The sequence below is a fragment of the Bombus pyrosoma genome, linkage group LG4 (assembly GCF_014825855.1).
Source record: "Bombus pyrosoma isolate SC7728 linkage group LG4, ASM1482585v1, whole genome shotgun sequence".
In the NCBI taxonomy this organism is placed as follows: Eukaryota; Metazoa; Arthropoda; class Insecta; order Hymenoptera; family Apidae; genus Bombus; species Bombus pyrosoma.
The window spans coordinates 635,844-656,267 of record NC_057773.1 but is presented as its reverse complement, the minus strand read 5'-3'; the positions used below and the strand labels follow the sequence as shown (position 1 = coordinate 656,267).

Here is a 20,424-nt window from a genome sequence, read left to right as displayed (position 1 = left end):
GATGTTTCATGCAATATTTTTACACATTATGTGCGTTTTGTATATATATACCTTTATTATACTTTTAAATTTCCCCTAAAATTATAAACATCGCTATCGATAAATAAGACGACTATTATCATATACTTGTCTATTACAATTAACGTAAATCAAGTTCCACAATGACTCTTAAAATGTAACACCAAAACAGTACAACCGAAAAAACTACACAGCACTTATTACAACACTTTGAGTTAGGCTTGAATTAAATTATTTAATTTCAACTTATATTATATTTATATTACATATAGGGTGTCTGATTTTAATCGATGAGAATTATTAGTAATTGTACAAACAGAAATTGAATGACTTCAAGGGAGAATTGGTATGGTGTAATTACTTAGTTTCTCAGTAGATAGACACATACAGGTTATATAGAGATGAGCTATAAAAAATTGCAAATTACAAGGAAAGACGTACGGTATAACATTCGTATTTATTTGCCTTGTCTTTTATGCGATAGGTTTTACAAAATGAAAGTTACAAAATCTGATAAACTAGTGCTTTTCGATATGTATAGATTAATAATTGTTATACAGAATGTTAAAACAGATCGATTAATGCGTTAAAAATTGTATGATTCCATCCAATAAAACATATGTCACCTTCGTACGACCTCCACTAGTCTATAGGAAAACTAATTACATCAGATTATAACTCTCTCGATACCATTCACTTCCTATCTGAACCATTTATTATATAACGGGTTTATTAGCAATTCGCATTTATGGATTAAAATTAGACGCCCTGTATATTATACGTATATATGTATTATTCGCTCACTTAAGGCATTGCCTATAATATATGTATGTATACTGGTATAAATTGTTTCTAGTTTAGCTGATTATTTTCGAAAGCTACCAAGATACTATAAGTACATGTGCAGAAAGTTAAAGGAAAAGTATCTGATATTTAAAGAACTTATAGCTACCGAGAGGAGTAAAAAATGACTAATCAACGATTCCGCGATGACGATACATATTTCGATACATATTACCATCGACTGTATATTCAGTGGGGTGTGAAGAAATTCGCTCGTGATATTGAACGCTAACAAATAATAAAAATTGATTTTACATCGAAAGGATTGTTTTTACAATCTATGTTGATTAAACATTTCTTACTCGTACAAAATTTAATAATTTTTACTAATTGGGGAAAAATTTGTGCATTAAGAGGTATAAAAAATATAAAATACAGTTTGAGATTATAAAATTAAGTAATTCAACCCAAACTGTTGGCCAATATATAATATCAATGGATTTCTTGGATTACTTTCAATACGCAGGAAAGTTTTTTAAACTACCAAAAACCGAACATACGTTCGAAAGTTCGTTATTTTCTCTTATTTCCCTTTCAATCTATCTTCATTGATGTGGAGCAACGTTTCACCGTGTAATGTATAGTACTCTGATCCAGCTAAGGTCCGAAAATATCCGTAGCATCTGGCCGAAAGTGTGAGAGGGGCATTGTACCTCATGCATAGTTCACATTTTCTCCGTACGTTCTCGGCCCTTGGCCCTGACCAGGAACATGATTAGTATACGCACACTTGACCTAGCCGACCTATTGTCAATGCGAGGAGAGAGAGAGAGAGAGAGAGAGAGAGAGAGAGAGAGACAGAGAGAGACAGAGAGAGACAGAGAGAAACACCATTATAGCGATACCGAACACGACCATCCCATTATTCGACACCCCGGGATACACGATGTACCGGCGTCTGTTGACGCTTTATTAAGGTTCGCCTTCGCTTTTGCTTAAGCGCTCAACGCGTATACGTACTTATGTATATACGTATGCATGCATATGTTAAGTTTGTGCGAAATTTTTGCTGCAGCTATGCTAAATTTTTAAAGATGCTTGAAAGATAATGGGAATTTCAAGTAGAAAAAGAGCGTACTTTAAGATATTCAAATGATGGAGTTGGGGATTTTGTTTCAAATTTGACTATCCCTACAGGAGATATTTATACACCATTGCATTTATTATAGCGTTCACACACTAATTAATTAGATACAAGTTTATCTATATTACATTTCATACCATCTAGTAATACTGTCACATGACTATGACAATTTGACGCTATGGAAAGAAAATGTAGAACCAGGTAAAAAAAATGTTTTATTGGAAAATAAGAATATATACTTTTTGTAGTCACTGTATAACGTCACAAAGGTGTTTCGGCACGTATCGTAGAAAGCGCGTAATGAATCATACGATATGATACATAAAACTTATCCGAAATTTCATTACTACCAGTATAATGAAGCATTTTAAAAATGTATATAGAAGTTAAAGGTTATCTACTGCATACATAAATTTAGAAAAAAATTAGTAATTTGAAGAGTATGATATAGAATTTATTATATTTTACTTTTATAAATAATCAAAATCATAATTTTTGATAAAATCAAAATTCGTCACTGGAAATAACAAAATTTTGCAAAAAGGTTAGCATAATATAGCATAATACACGAAAGTTATTCAAAAGGAAAACATTTTCAAGCATCAAGAAACCAAGGTGTCTACCTGTGCTCCATAAGTTGATGCCAGAAAATGAGTGTATGTAATGTCTGGCATTCTTCGAACGAAATCCCAGCTTTCCCACATGAGTCAATGGAAAGGTTACGAGGGAGTGGGTCCACCATACGAGATATCACAATAAACACTTCGAACTGCTGTTGCGGGATCAGTGTCGGGAAGCAGAAGTGTCATTGAGATTAGAAAAAAGAAGAAGGTTTCGTGGATTTATGTGGAGAGACGATGAGAATGAATGTGTGCCGCCTAGTGGGATTGCGTAGGATTAAATTTGAGCGGCTGAACCTTTTGGCAAAGGGTAGATATCTATTGCTTCACACGAACATCTTTTTTTTCTTTTTTGAACACATAATAAGCCTTAAACGGTATGTAGACAACCAAAAGGTTGCGTTTTAAAGATTACTGACTGTATTAAGATTACAAAATGCATCGTTAAATAGAATCGTATAAAAATTATTTTAACCAAACATATAGTATTACATTTTTAATTTTGTAAGGGATCTATATATTTTTTATTTATAAGGATGATATTTCGTGTTCAATTAACACACCAACGAGTAAAGTTAAATGGATATTTCTATTTGAAGACGTTGCTTTTATGCGATTTTTGGGATGGAAAAATACAACCAAGAATAATTTTCTATTTATTTAACATACTATATGTAAGTATAAATAGGTACGTGACATATTATATTTATAAAAATGAAGGCTCTACATGTAATCCTAATTCAATAGCCATAAACTATATTGTAATACCTAGATAACTAACACTTCACATTCAAAACACAACAAAACATCTTCCAACCACTCACCACAAATACCCACTTATGTCCAAAAAATGAATAAATGCTGACAAAAAGAAGCATACAAATGCCCAACCCATACAGTATTCACCTTACCATGTTCGAAGATGTTTCTTAAGAGCGTTGCACAAAGATACTTACAAAGAAGGGATCGAGAGGGTGCGTTGCACAATGAAACATTTTCCTCTGTCCTACATTTAAAATCTCCACTCGAAATCGCGTTACCGGCCGCGAACGTGCGCGATGCGAAGGGATTAAATAGCAACGCAAAGTTCTCTTACCCATTTCCACAATATTCACCGCAGGGTGTTCTTGGGTAACCGCAGATGCGACACTTCAAAGTAATGTCACGACCGGGGCTGTTACGCATGTAAACAACGCCCAACGTGTACTAGGTGAGGATAAACAGCATGGAGATGGGGAGATTTCCTCGTTAGGAAACGCCTGCGGGATTTAATCCGAAATAAAGGGCTTCATATGTTTCGACCTATTCTCTGAATCTTCTTATGCGTGTGAAGAAAAAATGATCGACTTTCGTATTTTATTATAAATATATACGAAGTTTTTATATCTCAATTTTTAATGCGTTGACTGTGCTGGATCGAAATCTTGCGGCCTTCCATTATGACTGCATCCTTTTTCTTAAAACTCATCAAGCCTTTTGACGTCAATTGAAAATCGTTTACGCGTGATACAAACGTCTCAGTAACGATAGGCGCGATAGTCAACTTATTAATGTTTATTGTATGCATACGTCATATAAAAGATCTTGAAATTTCAAAACCACTATAACGACTGCCATTATTATAGTAGTCAAATTAGAAAACAATCTGAAAATGTATATAGAAGCTACAGACCGCAAATAGATAGGTATTTAGTAAAAAATTGTTATGTATATATTATGTATAGATAACCATTTTAACATCGTCTTAAAAATGCTCGCGGAATCATTTTCACTTTACGAATAATTTCTCTCCAATTGTTTTCTCTTCTTTGTATTGAAAACAGATCAATGCCCATTCGAAAAACATACCCACATACACACACATACACTGGCGAGACTTCACCTGTGATTTTTATTGTAGGCAATAAGACGCGGAAACCTCTCTCGAGGACCCGTTTCAGGCGTCGGTGTTCGTGATGGACCGAGCGCCGATGATCTAAACATCCCACGATGATCGTTTCAGTCAGTCGCCGAGAAAACGGCAAGACGTCCAGATCCGAGGCTTCGGCCGGCTTCAAACACTTAAGTAAACGAACGTGACTCGTTTTTCTGAAACCATTTGACTCCCTACATTATATCCTACTTTCACTCTTATTTCAACAAGCAAAATGATTTTTGATGTTTTACCAAAAATGTAATATCTTCAACGTAAAATTCTAACAAGAAATCATGCATATAAGCATTGATTCTTTTCCATTTTCTTTAAATTCAAAGAATTTCGTAATTATAGAAAAACGCGATTAGGTTGAAAATGGACGAAAGAAAGCAGCAAGTGTTAATGTGAAAAAGCAAAAGTCAGGTTCTTCTATGTTAAACCCTTCTCTTTCGTATTATTTTTAACCGTGTCGTACTTTGACTCCTTACTTTTCGTTAACTTTTCAATATCGGAGAACATACGAAAGAATATTATTGCTTAAAACATTCCACACAAGTATAATGTCGAAACGATAAAAGTCCTTTTCTCTATTGAGATAAAAGCGAAATTAAAACAAACATTTCAATATCGCGGTGGGATTAACCATACACACAATCTGAATTTTGTATTATTATGGAAACAAATTTTAATTGCAGATCATCCGCTCTATTACCTCGTATGCTACCCGTCTCCTAACATACCTTCACAGCATCCTCCGCAACATAACCCTCATTCCATCGTGCTAAAAATTCTCACGGCGTCATTCTTTCCAACAAACAACGATGTACATGGTATATATAATTTTCATCACATACATGGTGGTCCATTTCCCATCGACGGTCATCTGTCAGGCTCTTTTAAAGCCTATATCGCCACCAGTATAAAGTGTCTTTGGTATCCAACGGCAGGTGACCGGTCGTCGGGTCACCTTATACGCGTACCACGCATTTTTTCGTGCAACATGTCTAGGATTTGCACGATACAAGCCGCCATTTCTGCACCGTAAGGCGCGCGAACCTTCTCCGCGAGCCAGGGCTAGTGTTACACTTCTGGGTGGTTCACGGTTTCACCGACGAGCTCTTTCTTTTTCTCCAGGACACGACCCTAGGATCGTTTACACGCAGCTAGAATCCTTTCCGCAAAGTCCGCAACCGCCGATGTAATTACTCGTACTTTGAAACTCCTTGCGACGGATACCTTTTCCGATAACGCCGATGTCGTTGTTTGTATTGTCCCACGTCCATGTTGCTTATATAAAATACTGTATCTACAAAAATGTCAATACAATATGTCCAATACTACATTTCATTTTAATAGTATCAAATTGTAACTTGTAATCATATGATACGAAATTTGATTACATTTTTAATTAACTAATCAGTAAATATGTATATAAATGCTGTACGTAGCAAATATCATAGTTTGCAAATACTATTTTGTAGATACAATCACTACTTTGTGTATTGATTGATTCGTATATCTGACTTAGTAAGCAAACTGAAAACGCACTTTATACTTATTTACATATCAGTACAATGATTATTAATGTATTTCTAAAAGAAATTTAGAAATTTAAACATCCGAGCCACAAAAATCTTGGGATAATATTACAATAAAGATTACAAAACCTTAAATTTTTTCAACGCCAAGGATATAGCAACATATCGATATAATAATATGTCTACTATTTTTATAATTTTATGAAGATATAATTAATAGGCGTTATATAATTTTTGTAACATTATTTTATTATTTTGTAATATTATATATTTTCTTACTTTTTTATAATAAAGGTGAAGATGAACAAATTGGGCTACATTTTAACAATATGTGTCATAATGTTCTAAAAAAGAAGAATTGTAAACTTCGATTCAGTTGGATAGATTCTTTCAACTCAAAATGTTGTAGAATTTAGTAGTTCTAATGTTAATGTAATTTCGAATACAAAAATTAAAGAAATTGAAAATAAGAAGTCATCGGACTGTTGATTTGACGATTACAAACGCCATTTCCATTGTTGTACGTTGACTTTTAAAAATCGAGTTAATTACGTCATAGTATATTCTATTTCACGTAGCTATGATTACAAGGCATAAAAATAATTGCAATTCGATTTTATGAGCGATTTTGTAATTAAAACAGATATTGTTAAAAGTAGCTAAATATCTGAAAAAGAAGCGTTGAAATCAACATTGTAGTTCTCAGAAACAAAGATCGATCGTAAATTTCAAAGGAAATAAATAATTGTTTGATCGGATTACACGGCGATTGTTCGTGCGGAATTGAAAGCGTCGATCTATCAGCATAGGGATTTTTTATGGAAATGACAGAATTGTGTCGGCGAAAAGGGTGTCGAAGCAAATAAGTGCAGTCGCGATACGACGCCTGTTCGGTCGCTAACAATAAGTGATCGATGGTCGGGTTCCTGACTCAGCAGACATTCGCGAAACCGAACACCATGGCTGAATTTTTGCGCGCAAATAGTATGCACGCGATAGACACCAACAAGCATGTGACCTAACGTGCCACGGCGTGTATTACCTAACTCGATTATATTCATAGACTTAATAATATCAAGGAGATTAAGATGATTAATTTACAAAGTCACATTTACAATAAACATAAAATATCTACTCAAAGTATGGCAACAATATATCTGATATAAGATTAATACATACATACATCGAACATTATATATGATATAGCTAATATTTAGCGATAAATATTTAACGATATTTCAGCAATTATTTTGGTACATTATAGTTTCTGTTATAATAAATTGCAAGCATTTTGTTCAAATTTGCAATTTCTATTCGAGGACGTTTTGTATGCAGAATACATAATGCTCGTCTACTTTTACAAACATTCGTTTTTCAAAACACTTAAGAAAACTTTTCCTACATTTGCTTCTTGTTTGCAGTATGACACGTGTTGTTAATGATTTTATGAATTTGTGAAAAATTTAAAGATGCAAAAATGTACAAAATGCACATAATATGCAAAAGTATAAAAAAGTATTAAATAGTGGAGTATTAAAATGGAGTGTTAAGTATTAAAAAGTATTAAAAGCAGAGTATTGTAACATTTAATGGGGAAGTAAATCTTTATATAGATTCGAAATATACAGTGACTACCAGGTTTTTAATCAAGTTCGACACTTCATTTTTGTAGTGTCAAATTTTCGTAATCGTACGAAAGCATTGTACCAAGTGATACGAAATTTAATATTCTTGGAAATTATCTAATGAATTAGTCTATAAATGGTATAACAAATACAATAATATGGCAATATCTTTTCTGTACCTATTGTATGATATTTCACCGATCTTCACGTGCAAAACAATCTTTCAGCTGCGCGAACGATTCGTCGTGGCTTCAGTCGGTCCCATAGCGAACAATGAACAGAATTATCGGGATGGCCAGGCAACACGCGCCACAAATCGACTCGGCGCGTCGTCGTCGTATACGTCAGCTCGTGCACGCAGCCACATCCGACAGCTCTAGCGTGAATCCTAAATGTTCATTGCACGCCACTTCGATGCCTCGATTCTCGACAGCGGTCCGAGACGAATCGTACAAAAGTTGACGTCTCCATCTCTCACGATCGAAACGAGCTACGACATTACAGTCACGCCCATAGTGATCCTTTTGACGACAGGTTATGTTGTTGGCTAGAGATTTATTGTTCGTACAAGGGTGCCTTGTTATTATCCACGCTCGATTCCGGTAGTTTGGGGTGCTTGTTGGACTTGATGTGTCTCTGTTTATTCGAGTTGCCTTCTTGAATGATACTTTATTGGGAAATGTACATATACGTAGATAGATAGTATAGCATATAATACGCTGTTTTTTGTGGATGAATTAGTGAAGAGATTTTGGATAGATAATTATATCCAGTGGCTACGAAAAATATTTGCACATACCTTTATATTTTAGTGAAGTATTTTATACTATTTATAGTCATTGTTTTAGAAAATTTTAAGTAAGTAAATACTGGAAACATGATCAAATAATAACTTAGACGATGAAGAAGATTACACAAATTCCATAAATAAACAACAAAAGTTCAGTTTTTTTTCAAAATAAGTAGCCAGCTGTTATTAATAATGCGAAAGAAAAATTATCCATAATTATTAATTATAAATTATTTGCAATTAATAAATCCAACTTCCAAATATAAACAAATTAAAAAAGTTTTGAATACAGAGTTACGCTTTTTTTAAAAATGAACAATTTCAAAGAACAAGAAAGAAAGTACAGATTAAACTGAAAAAAATACTGAAGTATACAGAAGTAGCTTTTACTAATAATAAGTGCATCATGGTACAGGGTTTGCGATAAAGAAAGTCCGATACCAAGAATGTCAGTTCTATTAGCATCAAAGCAGATTGAGAATATCGATTTGCCAGTTGCATGTCCTATTAAGCTACAAATGGTAACACATTGAGCTTATGACGTTCAAAATTCTTTCTAGTTTTGAACATTATTTCATTGCCATCTTTAAATATTGCATAATTACCTGTATTTTGTATCTAAAAAAAAAACCAATTTTTTCACAGCATTAGAATATGTGAGGTTAATAATTAATTTTAATTTCAATAATAATTACATTCCATATTACCATTTATATTTTCATAGATATCATTAAATAATCATTTTTATAAAAATGAATTAATGTTTCAAAACTTGTATTTTAAAAAACATACAGACATCGCTAGCGCAACAGTGAAACTGTCACGAATATACCGGTGAAATTTGAAAGTAATCTACGAATCTATATAGAAGTAATAAAATATTTGCTGCAAAATATTAAGCATATAATAAATGTTAAAAATATCCGCCCTGAAGATTCAGGCTTATTACTATAATGGGTAATTTGACTGTTTAAATATTTTTGCAATCCCAGCGAAATATATGGTTGTACTAAATAACTTTTAATTTCTATGTTATATTTTCAGATTCGTTTCAAAATTTACTAATACGAGCATTATAATACTAATGTCTCGTATACCACATATAATATAATCATAAAAGATTTCTACAAGTGTTCGAATACTTTCGTGACCAACTGTACATAATCCAACAACTCTCAACTTTCTGACTCAACAGCAACTCCAATCAACAACCAACTCTCACACCTGAAAACAACCCCCTCACGCTTGCGCCTTTCCATTCACCACACGAGTCTTCTCAACCTCAGCATACTCGTCTCGGAGGGTGTCCAGCCTGTATCCTGTCGCGTGTTATCTAAACACCCGGTGTCTCCGCGTGCCTTAACAACAAAAAGAAACGGACAGGTCTAAAAAAAGAGGCCTGGGAAAATTGAAACGGGGACGAAACGAGCGAAACGAAGTAAGAAACATACTATCGGCATTTGTGCGACAAAGATACGACAAAGGGGCGGTTGGTGGCTAAGAGGGGTGCCGGGGGTGTTACATGTGGGGGTGGCGGCGTCGGTGGTGGTGGTGAGGTAGTCATGACGACCGCAGCGACCAATCATCCGGAAGTAACGCAGCGCGAGATAACTCTGCATCCAATCAGGTTTAAAGCGGGGACGGGGCTGGCCATCCCCCGCAGAAAATCACCCCCGTAACGAAATTTCCACCGTACGAGGGTAGATATACAAAACGACAGACGGCCCTCTCTCTCTGTCCTTCTTTTAGCTGGTGAAAGTCTTTGTCTGGCTTTCGTCGCGTTTACCCTCGTCGATGTGGCTCTCGCACGCGTTATACTCTCGAATCGAGGATAAACGGGAATGATGTTGCCTCTTATCCACCCTCCTCAACCTCTCCTTTTCTTTTAATTCATAATCTCGGACCTCGGCGATAACCTGCAGCCAGTAGATAAGGATACTGAGATGTCTTTCGAGGAGTGGAAGGATGGTTCAAGGGGTAGGAGGTATCTTGGGGTTACAGAGTGACGCCACCGAAACTCTGAACTTTTTTCAATGTGGATCGTAGTAACTGAAAACCTTAAATTACTAAGCTATGAACATATATACATATACGATGCGAAAATCGCACGAAAGACAGAGGGTATCCCAGTAATTTGGATATAATTGGTAAGGAGATGATTTTACTTGAGAAATCATCAGAATGTGGAATAAAATTTGTTCATATAACACTTTGATTTTAAGAAAATTAAGCTTGATAATTTATCAAATATTTGAACTTGACCAATTCCGAACTGAACACGAGCAAATAATCAGCAGGAAATTATTCTACGTGTGAAAATAAGTTAAAAATTTAACATGAAACTTTCTCATAAGACGCTTCGTTTCCGAGAAAATAGAATTTGAAGATTTATTAATTAGATATATGCAAACTCTATTTTCTTGAAACTATTTTCTTTAAACACTATTTCATAGATAAAACATTACTCCATACTTTTACATATCTATGCATGTAAAATAACTTTCTGCTGTTTATTGTACTCAATTGATAAAAAATTACGATTCACATGTTTTAGATATGATAAGTTAGTTATATAGATATTATAACTAATGAATAAGACTCGCATATGAAGTTTTTCATATTAGAGCAACTTTCAAATCCAGTACCTTGTCAGTTTTGCCTTATCATTAAAACTTATAAAAATATATTTATAGTTCAGATGTTATGTGTTATGTCTACCATCCCATTATAACGATCGTACTTAATCCGTAATTTTTACATTATTTTACATATATATAACTAGATTGCAAATCTTTATGCAAATTCATATTTTTATAGATATAATTAAACGACTGAATTTCATATAGAAAATTACTTTACGTATTATGTATTATAGTATAGCACCTTAAAATTTTGATAAGCGCATACAAATCTGCAATTCATATCTGTATAACGCAATTTTATTATTTTATCGTTGTTATTATTATCTTTATTATTCCTAATTTATTATTACTAATTTTCAGTATTTCTTTCATTCAACATATGCTGACCTGCCATTTTATAATACAACATAAACTGAATAGCAACCACACTAAACATCCAAATCTTCTTCGATGTGCACGTCGCGTTTCTCTCGCGAAATATTTCTCGCCAGCTGATAAACCCGGTATTATGCGTTCGCGAGGTACTCGATAAATACACACTGGGTGACATTCACCACGTAAATGCGTCAGAATGCCCCGTATATAGGAAAGATGCGTTTATGGGCTGGCAGCAGCCCGATAAGAAACCTCGTAAAACGAATGGTGGCCCATAAGTGTTCGAAGCAACTTCGACGTTGCCTTCGACGCGATCGGTTGTCGAACGTGTACCCTCCGCATTTGTCACGTTTATCGACTTTACCATGTACACCGCACGCTTTCATCGTGACACACTTTGACGTGCGAACGGATGGTGTGTTTCCATAGATCGCGAGGGGTTGAAGGGAGTTTGCGCAAATTGTGAACAGCGAATCTTGAAGTTTCGTCTGTTCTTGAGAAACTCGAAAATATTTGCTGGATATTTTGCTGATCAGATACGCTTGAATTAATGTTAGATTATATATTATAGTCAAAATCTATATATATATATATATATATACCGCGACAATCTCATCGATTATAAATAATGGAATTCAATTTTTGAGTTTGATTGTGTTATATTAAATATTATTTTAGGTAAAACATTTCATTTCTTGACATGACTAAAGGAAATATAAATAAACAAAAAGAGCATATTCGTTTGTCCACTAAAAATGATAATACAAAGTATGGCTATTTGAGTCAAACTAATTGTAATTTGTTTTGTAATTTGCCAAATTTGGTTATGAACAACTTTCAAGCGATCTGTAATTTAAAAACAAACTATTTAACTCGTCATTCGTCGCGTGATAAACATTCATATAAACAGAACTTGCTACTTTTCATTAGTTTACCTTCAATCCGGAATCTAATGAATGAGTAAATACTCTATCAATCTAATTACAGATTTTTATGAAGATACTGGTCACATACTCAAATAAAAAAAATATATATTAAAAAAGAAAATCACGATCAAAAAGATATATATATAGTTACTAAAATTTAGTTTCTTCGTTTTTAATTGTATTTAATTTATAAGTAAATAAATGTTATAACACCTATATACACTTTTTGCTTGATTTGAAGTTTTAGATGTCAATAGTAATAGTAATTTACGTAACACGATCTCGTTATAATGCTAATGAGATCTCAACAGTTTTGTACGACACACATAATACAACATATTCATAATATCATTTCCCTTATATAATTAAAACATTAGGATATTCAATAGCCTGTGCCAAGAAATAAGTTCATCTTTACGTTTATATTTAATAATTGCTAATAAATTCTATTTCCTATTTTTCTCTAACTCTTCTAATCGTGAGAACATCGTCTCACCGTTTCAAAAATTCAAAATGATCACATCATTAAACAGATTGAAACGAAACCGCGGGAATTGTAGATAGAGCCTGCTTGCGCGGAGATCGAACTTTTTTCTCAAATCAAGCGAGAGAATATTGTTTGGCCTCGCGGAAAATTTCCTTCGGTCAGGCTACTCTGAAAAAACCTTCCGCGATATCGAATCGCTAATCCACCTCGCGCCTCCTTGATTACGATACACGTTCAGGCGAATGGAAGGAATAAAGGAAAAAAATAATTTTTCCTCATCATCCCTATCTACTCTCTCCCCCCATCTATCCTCCAACCTCATCCCCTTCGTTCGTTCGAGAGTGTGGGTGGATGAATTCCATCGTTATCGAGTCGCACCCCCATTTTACAAACGGGAAAGCTTCTCTCCCGTCCGCAAAATCCCTCGACCGAACGTGCATATTTCCATTTGACACGCCTCAACGATCGCCTGATTTTATTAAAAACCCCCGTAACCTGGTTCCGCTCTTCGCTCATACCACTCTAAGGACAGAAATCTTCCTTCTAGATGCCTTTATTGCGACATCGTACCTGTTTGCGTCCTCTCAGGTATTCAACAGCTTAGAAAGTATGTCTTTATGATTCGCATGTATGTGTATGACAGGTAAACGAAACGTGTGGGTTGGAAGATGAAAATCATTTGCAACTGGCAGAGTTTGTTCAACAGGAAATTTCTTATAATAAAAATATGATAATTAGACTGCGGATGTTTATAGGAATTTAAATGTTTGTTAATACAAATGAGGTATTTGAACCTAAATAGAGATTTATTTTATTCTCTAGATATTATAAATATTATAACAAGAATTATTTGATTATGGTTTCAGTTTTGTCGCTTTCAAAGAATTGCCATTATGAGTTTCATTACCTTAGAATAGAGGGAGCGATGTGGAAGATTTCATTGACAAATATATCATCTATGTCAATGGTATAATAAATACAATGGTGCGTAAATATTCTTTGCAATCACTGTACATAGTTCTAAACAATCAATACAATGTAAACACATAATACACAATACAGAAATAATTCCAATAATAGAAGGGCCGCTTTAAATATTTGAGATTTGGCCATATTCAGGCATCTTCAGGCCAGAGGAGCATAGATATCTAAAGAACACGGAAGAAGGTGACGACGCGACGCTTGGAACAACGGCGAGGAAACGAACGAGCTCGCTTCATTATACACGACGCTCGCACGCTTCGTTTGCCTCCGGAAGTCGTGCTTTAGGAGGGTCGTGGACTGGTAGGGGGTGAAGTGGATGGGTTGGTAGGAGGATGTGAGGGCCATCGCGGAACTACAACGGAAGAGAGAGGAAAGAGACCTGGAAAGAGATCGTGGCAACCAGCGGGACGAACCAAGGGAGGAACAAGGGGAAACTGAGAAGTAAATGGGAGGAGAGGGTAGTTTGAATTAATACAATCACAGAGGGGTGGCTCACCACTCGCAGTCTACGTAAAGAGACAGAGACAGAGGGAGAGAGAGAGAGAAATATAACCACCCCTTTGCTTGTCATCGAAATTATACGCTGCCGACACTCGACCTCGTTTACGACTTCTATCTTTCTCTTTCTTTCTCTCTCTCTCTCTCTCTCTCTCTATTTCTCTGTTGGTTCTTTCATTTCTGTCTACACGGTGGATTCCTCTTCAATAGCCCTACGCGCCACGACAAGACAGCAGACGAGTTTGAAAATTAGGATCAAGAGAGGAAAAGGGTTAAATATGGCAGCGCATAACGAGCTGTTGTCGTTACTGTTATCGAAAGGGTTGCGTTCTCCAGCGGGCACGAGAGATCTCGAAAATATAACGCGATTAACTGTGAATCCGCATTTCGCGCACGTTGCCTTGCTTAGCCAATCTGAATTAATGTCTTCCAGAATTTCTACTTTTCTTAACGAGCGATCAAGCGCCACCCGCGCTGTTCACTTGCACGCCCACGCGTTTTTCTTTCACGAGAGCTTGCTTTTCGACGGTTTTGAGCTTTTAATGGCTGGGATACAGGCATTGCGACACGAGCTTTTTCCTGTTAACCAGTTAGCTGTTGCAACCTCTTTGAAAAGTGCGCACCTAAAATTTGTCGCAAAAAGTAAGCGATGACGAGTATACTCGTCAAACACAAAGTACGTGTGGCTGTTATAATGTAGAATTAAGTTGTAATGAAACGATTGTTTTATTTTTTTATTGTATAATTTTATTACTGACAGTACTCGTCATAATACAAAATATTGCCACTTCTTCGTGACGAGTATACTAGTCAAAAAACACTAACTGACTAATTCCAGGATAATAACATCGGATTTTGATTCTTTCCATGGAAGTCAATGAAGGTTGAATAAAAAATAAATAATTATTCGAAATAAAGTAACCAATAAATCTGTTTGAGAATTATTATATTATTATTAATATATTATTATATTATTATATTATTATTAATATATTATTATATTATTTGAAGATAAAGGATGACAAATTTTGGAAATATATCGTATATATTCGGTAAATTATACTAATATAATTCGGTAAATTATAGCGGAGTTTCAAAGAAGTAACACGTAGATGCTTCCTTAGCAGAAAGTAAATGCCTCTAAATAGTGCTTCTGTGCAAGAGTTTTAATATAGTGTTTTGCTGTTAGGGAAGACGGTCCTTGGAGTGTTCACTTGCAGTTTTCCGATTAAGCTCACTTACAATATACAGTGCTTTAGCTGAATTGTTGAGATGATCGCCTATTCTACTTTATATTTGGTTCTCAAGCATGTTATTTCTTTTATTACTGATGAAGTTTTTAAATCTATTTGGAGTTTGCAGGTATCACGAAGTTTGCGTTAACTATGGTTCTAAGTACTATGGAACGTAGTGCTTCAAGCTTTGCGATATAACTTCTTCCGGGCATGCCCCACAGCTCAATGTCGCACGTTCAGATTGGTTTGATAACTATTTCGTAAATTAAGAATTCGTTGTTTACACTTAATCTAGAGAATTTCCTGATAGGCCAGTACATATTTTCCTTCTAATCGATTTGATCGATCTCTTTGCGTACATGATATTTCCATATCAACCGACTGTCTAGATGCATTCCTAGCTAGCTATTTTTCTGTGAGATATCATAACACTGCTGAGTCATTTTGGAGGGAGATTTCCTTTCCTTAGTGCGAAGGTGATATGTTTCTTTTTGCTAGCCTTTACTCCAATTTTGCATTGGTTTGGCCACTCTTAAATTCTTTGCACATACTGCTGCAGTATGGAAGAATTTGCATTATGATATTCGCGAGTGATTAATATGATGGTACTTTCAGCAAATACGAATAGATCCGTTTTCTAAGTAGTAGATATATTCGCAGTATAAAGTGTTTACAGAATAGGTTCCAATACAATTTCTTGAGAAACTCCTGCGTTGATATCGTAAATGTCAGAAACTGCGTTTTGTATTTTAACGAAAAATGTTCTATTTTCCAAGTATGATATAATGAGCAGGTAATAGATTGGAGGGAACATTTGTTTGATTTTAATATAATATAATTATATAAAAGGCTCTCGTGCCAAACTTTATCGAATGTTTTTTTGTGCCTATATTATTGTTTGCGTTCTAGAGCGAATGTAAGTTTATTTGTTAACCTATTAGTTTGTTAGCCAGATCTGTTATATAGTGGCATGCTTATTTCTAAAACGAAATTGATGTGATGGGATTAAGCCGTTTTCTACTATTATCTTTTTCATTCTGTTGTGAATTAATTTCTCAAATAGCTTTAACATTATAGGAAGTAGAGAAATTGGTTTGTAGAATGACAGTAAGGTTCAATGTTTATTGAATTCAACTATCATAAGAACTTGAGCTATGTTCCTTTTAATGGGAAAATATTTAATAATAATAGTGAGCATTCTTGTTGTTTTAGTAAACAGTAATGAACGTTCTTGAAATGTATCGTAAAGGTGTTCGGTAAAAGTATTGATATTTTCTACTGTGCTTCTCGTGTAGCTGCCATTTACTTGAAGGCCTTTTGAATTTTGCAGCTGCCTTCCATAAAGAATAATTTGTGTCTTCATTAGGGGAGGGGCCATATAGCTTCCCTAAGCGTCATAAATATTATAGAAGGAAATTTTAACATAGTTTTTAATTGCAAGATAAGCTTCCACAATATAGATTATATCAATTTTGTCAGTGAATAAGAAGAAGACTGAACTCCTGAATTCTGTACTGTAGCCCGTTAACGTCCCAAATTACAATTTTCAGCGTAATATTCATTAGTATTCATTATTATTATTGTCAAGTACGCGTGTGAAAAGTTCAATCATTGCATTAATTTACTAACTTAAGAGTTTAGCTTGTTAAAGAAACATGGTCGTTATTAGTTCAAGATTTCCAGCTGATTGCAATGACAGGTTTTTTATCTTTATCGTGTTCAATCCTGAATCATAGTTTCTTGTAGTAAGGAAACCTTTTTCAATTTTATGAATTTGAGCATAAGGCTTTGTATTTGTGTTCTACTGATGCCTTGCAGTGATGTTGTTGTTTGAAGGAGCAGATTTGAATTGTCTGTAACCGTTTTTGTATCTAAGTCTAGTATATAATCTTTGTTGTAGCTTTTATCTTATTATACAACCTTTATAACTAGAAGAATGATGTTCCCATAAAAAATAATTCAAAGTCAAGTATTTGCCTGCACATTTGACACATGCGAGAGTTCTAATTCCTGGTATGACCATAAGCTTGGCGTATAAGCATTGAGAAATATCCTTTTTTATTTTAGGTGATTCAAATTAGGTGATTCATACTATGGCATTTAATAGTTTATCGATTTTGTAAATTTCTTTGCTGTTGTCACTAGGCTCGAATTCGACGAATAAAAGTGGTAGTAGCTGTTTTACTGTTATTTATTTATCATTATTTATACCTTACCTGATGGTTGAATTCTTTTAATTCGTTGGTAATTGTGTCAGTGTTTATTTTAGGCTGCATCGCCCTTAAAACTACCTTATACTAATTACAACTTTATCTTATATAAGGATAACCTATAAGGATAACCTTTCTTTAACTATGTAGTATATATGAAAGTCTTCTCTTTTAAGGCTAGAATAATCTTACTATAAATTTCGGTGGTGTTAGCTTGCATTTTGATGATTATTTTTTAATTGTTTTAAAGTGAAGATTTTATTTTCTATTTCTTTTCGGAGACCCATAAGAGACTCTATAATTTGAGTCTTAATATATATCAGTGGTGGTTTAAGACTACCATTTTCTAAAATTTCGTCTGAAATTTCCTGTAACATGCTGTACAGGTTTTGTACAGCCACACTTATCAATCATTTATCGCCACCTATATCTATAATGTCCACTGACAGATTATTAAGGAAGCCGCTTTTATTTCTAACGTGTTTCCGATCGCTATCTAACGGTTTGTTAACTTTCACTAAATTTGCCATAGTTGCTGTATTGATATTGTTTTGGTGTTTATTAGTAGCCCAATTTTCACCAATTTTAGTAATTTTTAATTGAAGATCCTTTGCTTTTGCCATTTGGAACTTAAACTTGCTGAATGGCAAGTTTTCTTGACCTCACACTTATACTGAGGATAACAGATGCACTAACACACATAGTTAACTATTTACTTCACGTAAAAGCATTTTATGACAGCTGAAATGAAACTGAGCCAGAAAATGATTTTCTAAATATCATCACAAATGACGAATTTTTTGTCAAATACAATAATCAAATGTAATTATTGCAATCATTAAATGTTTCTGGGATATTTATAATATTATATTGATAACTCGTAGCATGTAATTTATAAAATAATATTAGTTGAATTACTCAGGAGAAGTATGTAGAATATGCAAAGTTAAGCACCTATTACAATAGGTATTTAATAGGTAAAACTAAGTTCTATTCTTTATTCGATTTTAAACTTCCACGATGATTACTAGATAATATATTTGTCGTTCTTCGGTTGTCAATCATGTTTTAATAGTGCGTTTCAGGTCTATCTTGAAAAAGTAAACTGCAATGTTCTCGAAACATAGAAACAAAGCGTACTATTAAGAACACGATCGAAATTCGAAAAACTACAAACATATCTACTATTCTTCTATTATCTTTATAAAAATGTGAATTTGCATAAATAGCCTAGGTATGATTTTCAAGAAGGATCCAAAGCCTTTTGTAAGAAATGATAGGGATTTTATCTGAAAAGATACAGTAGCTATAAAAGATATTGACACATGCTCTTATTTCCCAATGAAACCTATTTTTACCAGATTCTATACATTTCATTTTCATAACATCAAATTTTTGTAGTACTATGAAGGTACTGCGATGCAATGGTATGCAAATGCCTTATATAGTCACTATACGTACATATACCCCAAAGCAGAAGGAGAAAGCAGATAATAGAGAAAGAGGAGCGATATCGAAGTAGGAGAAAGGGGTACAAGCCGTTTAGCGATATTTCACGGGGCTCTCGTTCTCGTAAGGGGTTCTAGCCCGCGCACGGTATTACTGGAAGCAGTCTTGCAAACTCGAGATAAGGGTAGACCGGTTCTCCGTTTCCGACAGTGCGAACGGGAGCTAAGGCTCTTCACCTTAGCTTCGACTTCTCGTACGCAGCAGAAGAGAATATCCGGAGAAGAAAGCCACCAGAAGCAAACCACCCCTTTTCGGTTGCCACGCACTGTAATCATCTCTTCTTCACGCCACCCTCTATGAACTCCGTTAATATCCTTGGCTTATCCATTGTCGCCATTCATTTTCTTTATCCAGTTTACTTCTTTCTCTGGCAAGCTTCCGATTTCGCGCTGAAAATATTGTCACCTCTCGGATTTCTTCGAGTAATATGTTTGTTATATGGTTGAATGAGCCATCTATTATGGTTTAGGTAAAATTATGTCGCGAATAGATAATTATATTTAAAACATTTGTAAACTGGCTGACGAATGGTGTCTCATTTAAATTTAGAATAATTTTGTAAATATTATTGGAGTAAGGAAAAAAATAGTTTATGTATTGCCCAATATTGTACACAGGCATAATAACAAATTCATAGTATTTAAATGAATGGTTCATCCAACCATGTAACAAACATATTACTCGAAGAAATCCGAGAGGTGACAATATTTTCAGCGAGAAATCGGAAGCTTGCCAGAGGAAGAAGTAAACTGGATAAAGAAAATGAATGGCGACAATGGGTAAGCCAAGGATATTATAATAATCAATTATATATTACTGAGACTCAATATAGTTAGTGTTACACTATTCGCAGCTAAACTCTATATACTATATATCTATATATTTTCAGAAATTACATCAATGTATATTGCAATTTTATGACAGCGCAAATGTTATTGTAAACATCTGACCTAACGCCCTATTAAACCAAATTTCACGTGTTGATGTTCTTATGAATTAATGAATTCAAAACTTCTAAATTCATACTCATTCAGAGATCGTATTATTATAACTCATCTTGATATCAGTTGCAGTGCTATGAAATCAAAAATACACTGTGCCATTTAAAAAGATCAAGGTTACCTT

The 20,424-nt window shown here is 34.4% G+C and overlaps 1 protein-coding gene across 1 annotated transcript in view; it reads right to left on the bottom strand.

The window, feature by feature from the left end:
- Positions 1-18,200: 18,200 nt before the first annotated feature.
- Positions 18,201-20,424, bottom strand: part of LOC122566628 (proton-coupled amino acid transporter-like protein CG1139) — a 69,828-nt gene continuing 67,604 nt past the window's right edge. Inside the window, 1 exon segment of the mRNA XM_043724183.1 lies at positions 18,201-18,429. Within this exon segment, the coding sequence (XP_043580118.1) occupies positions 18,201-18,429 (229 nt within the window).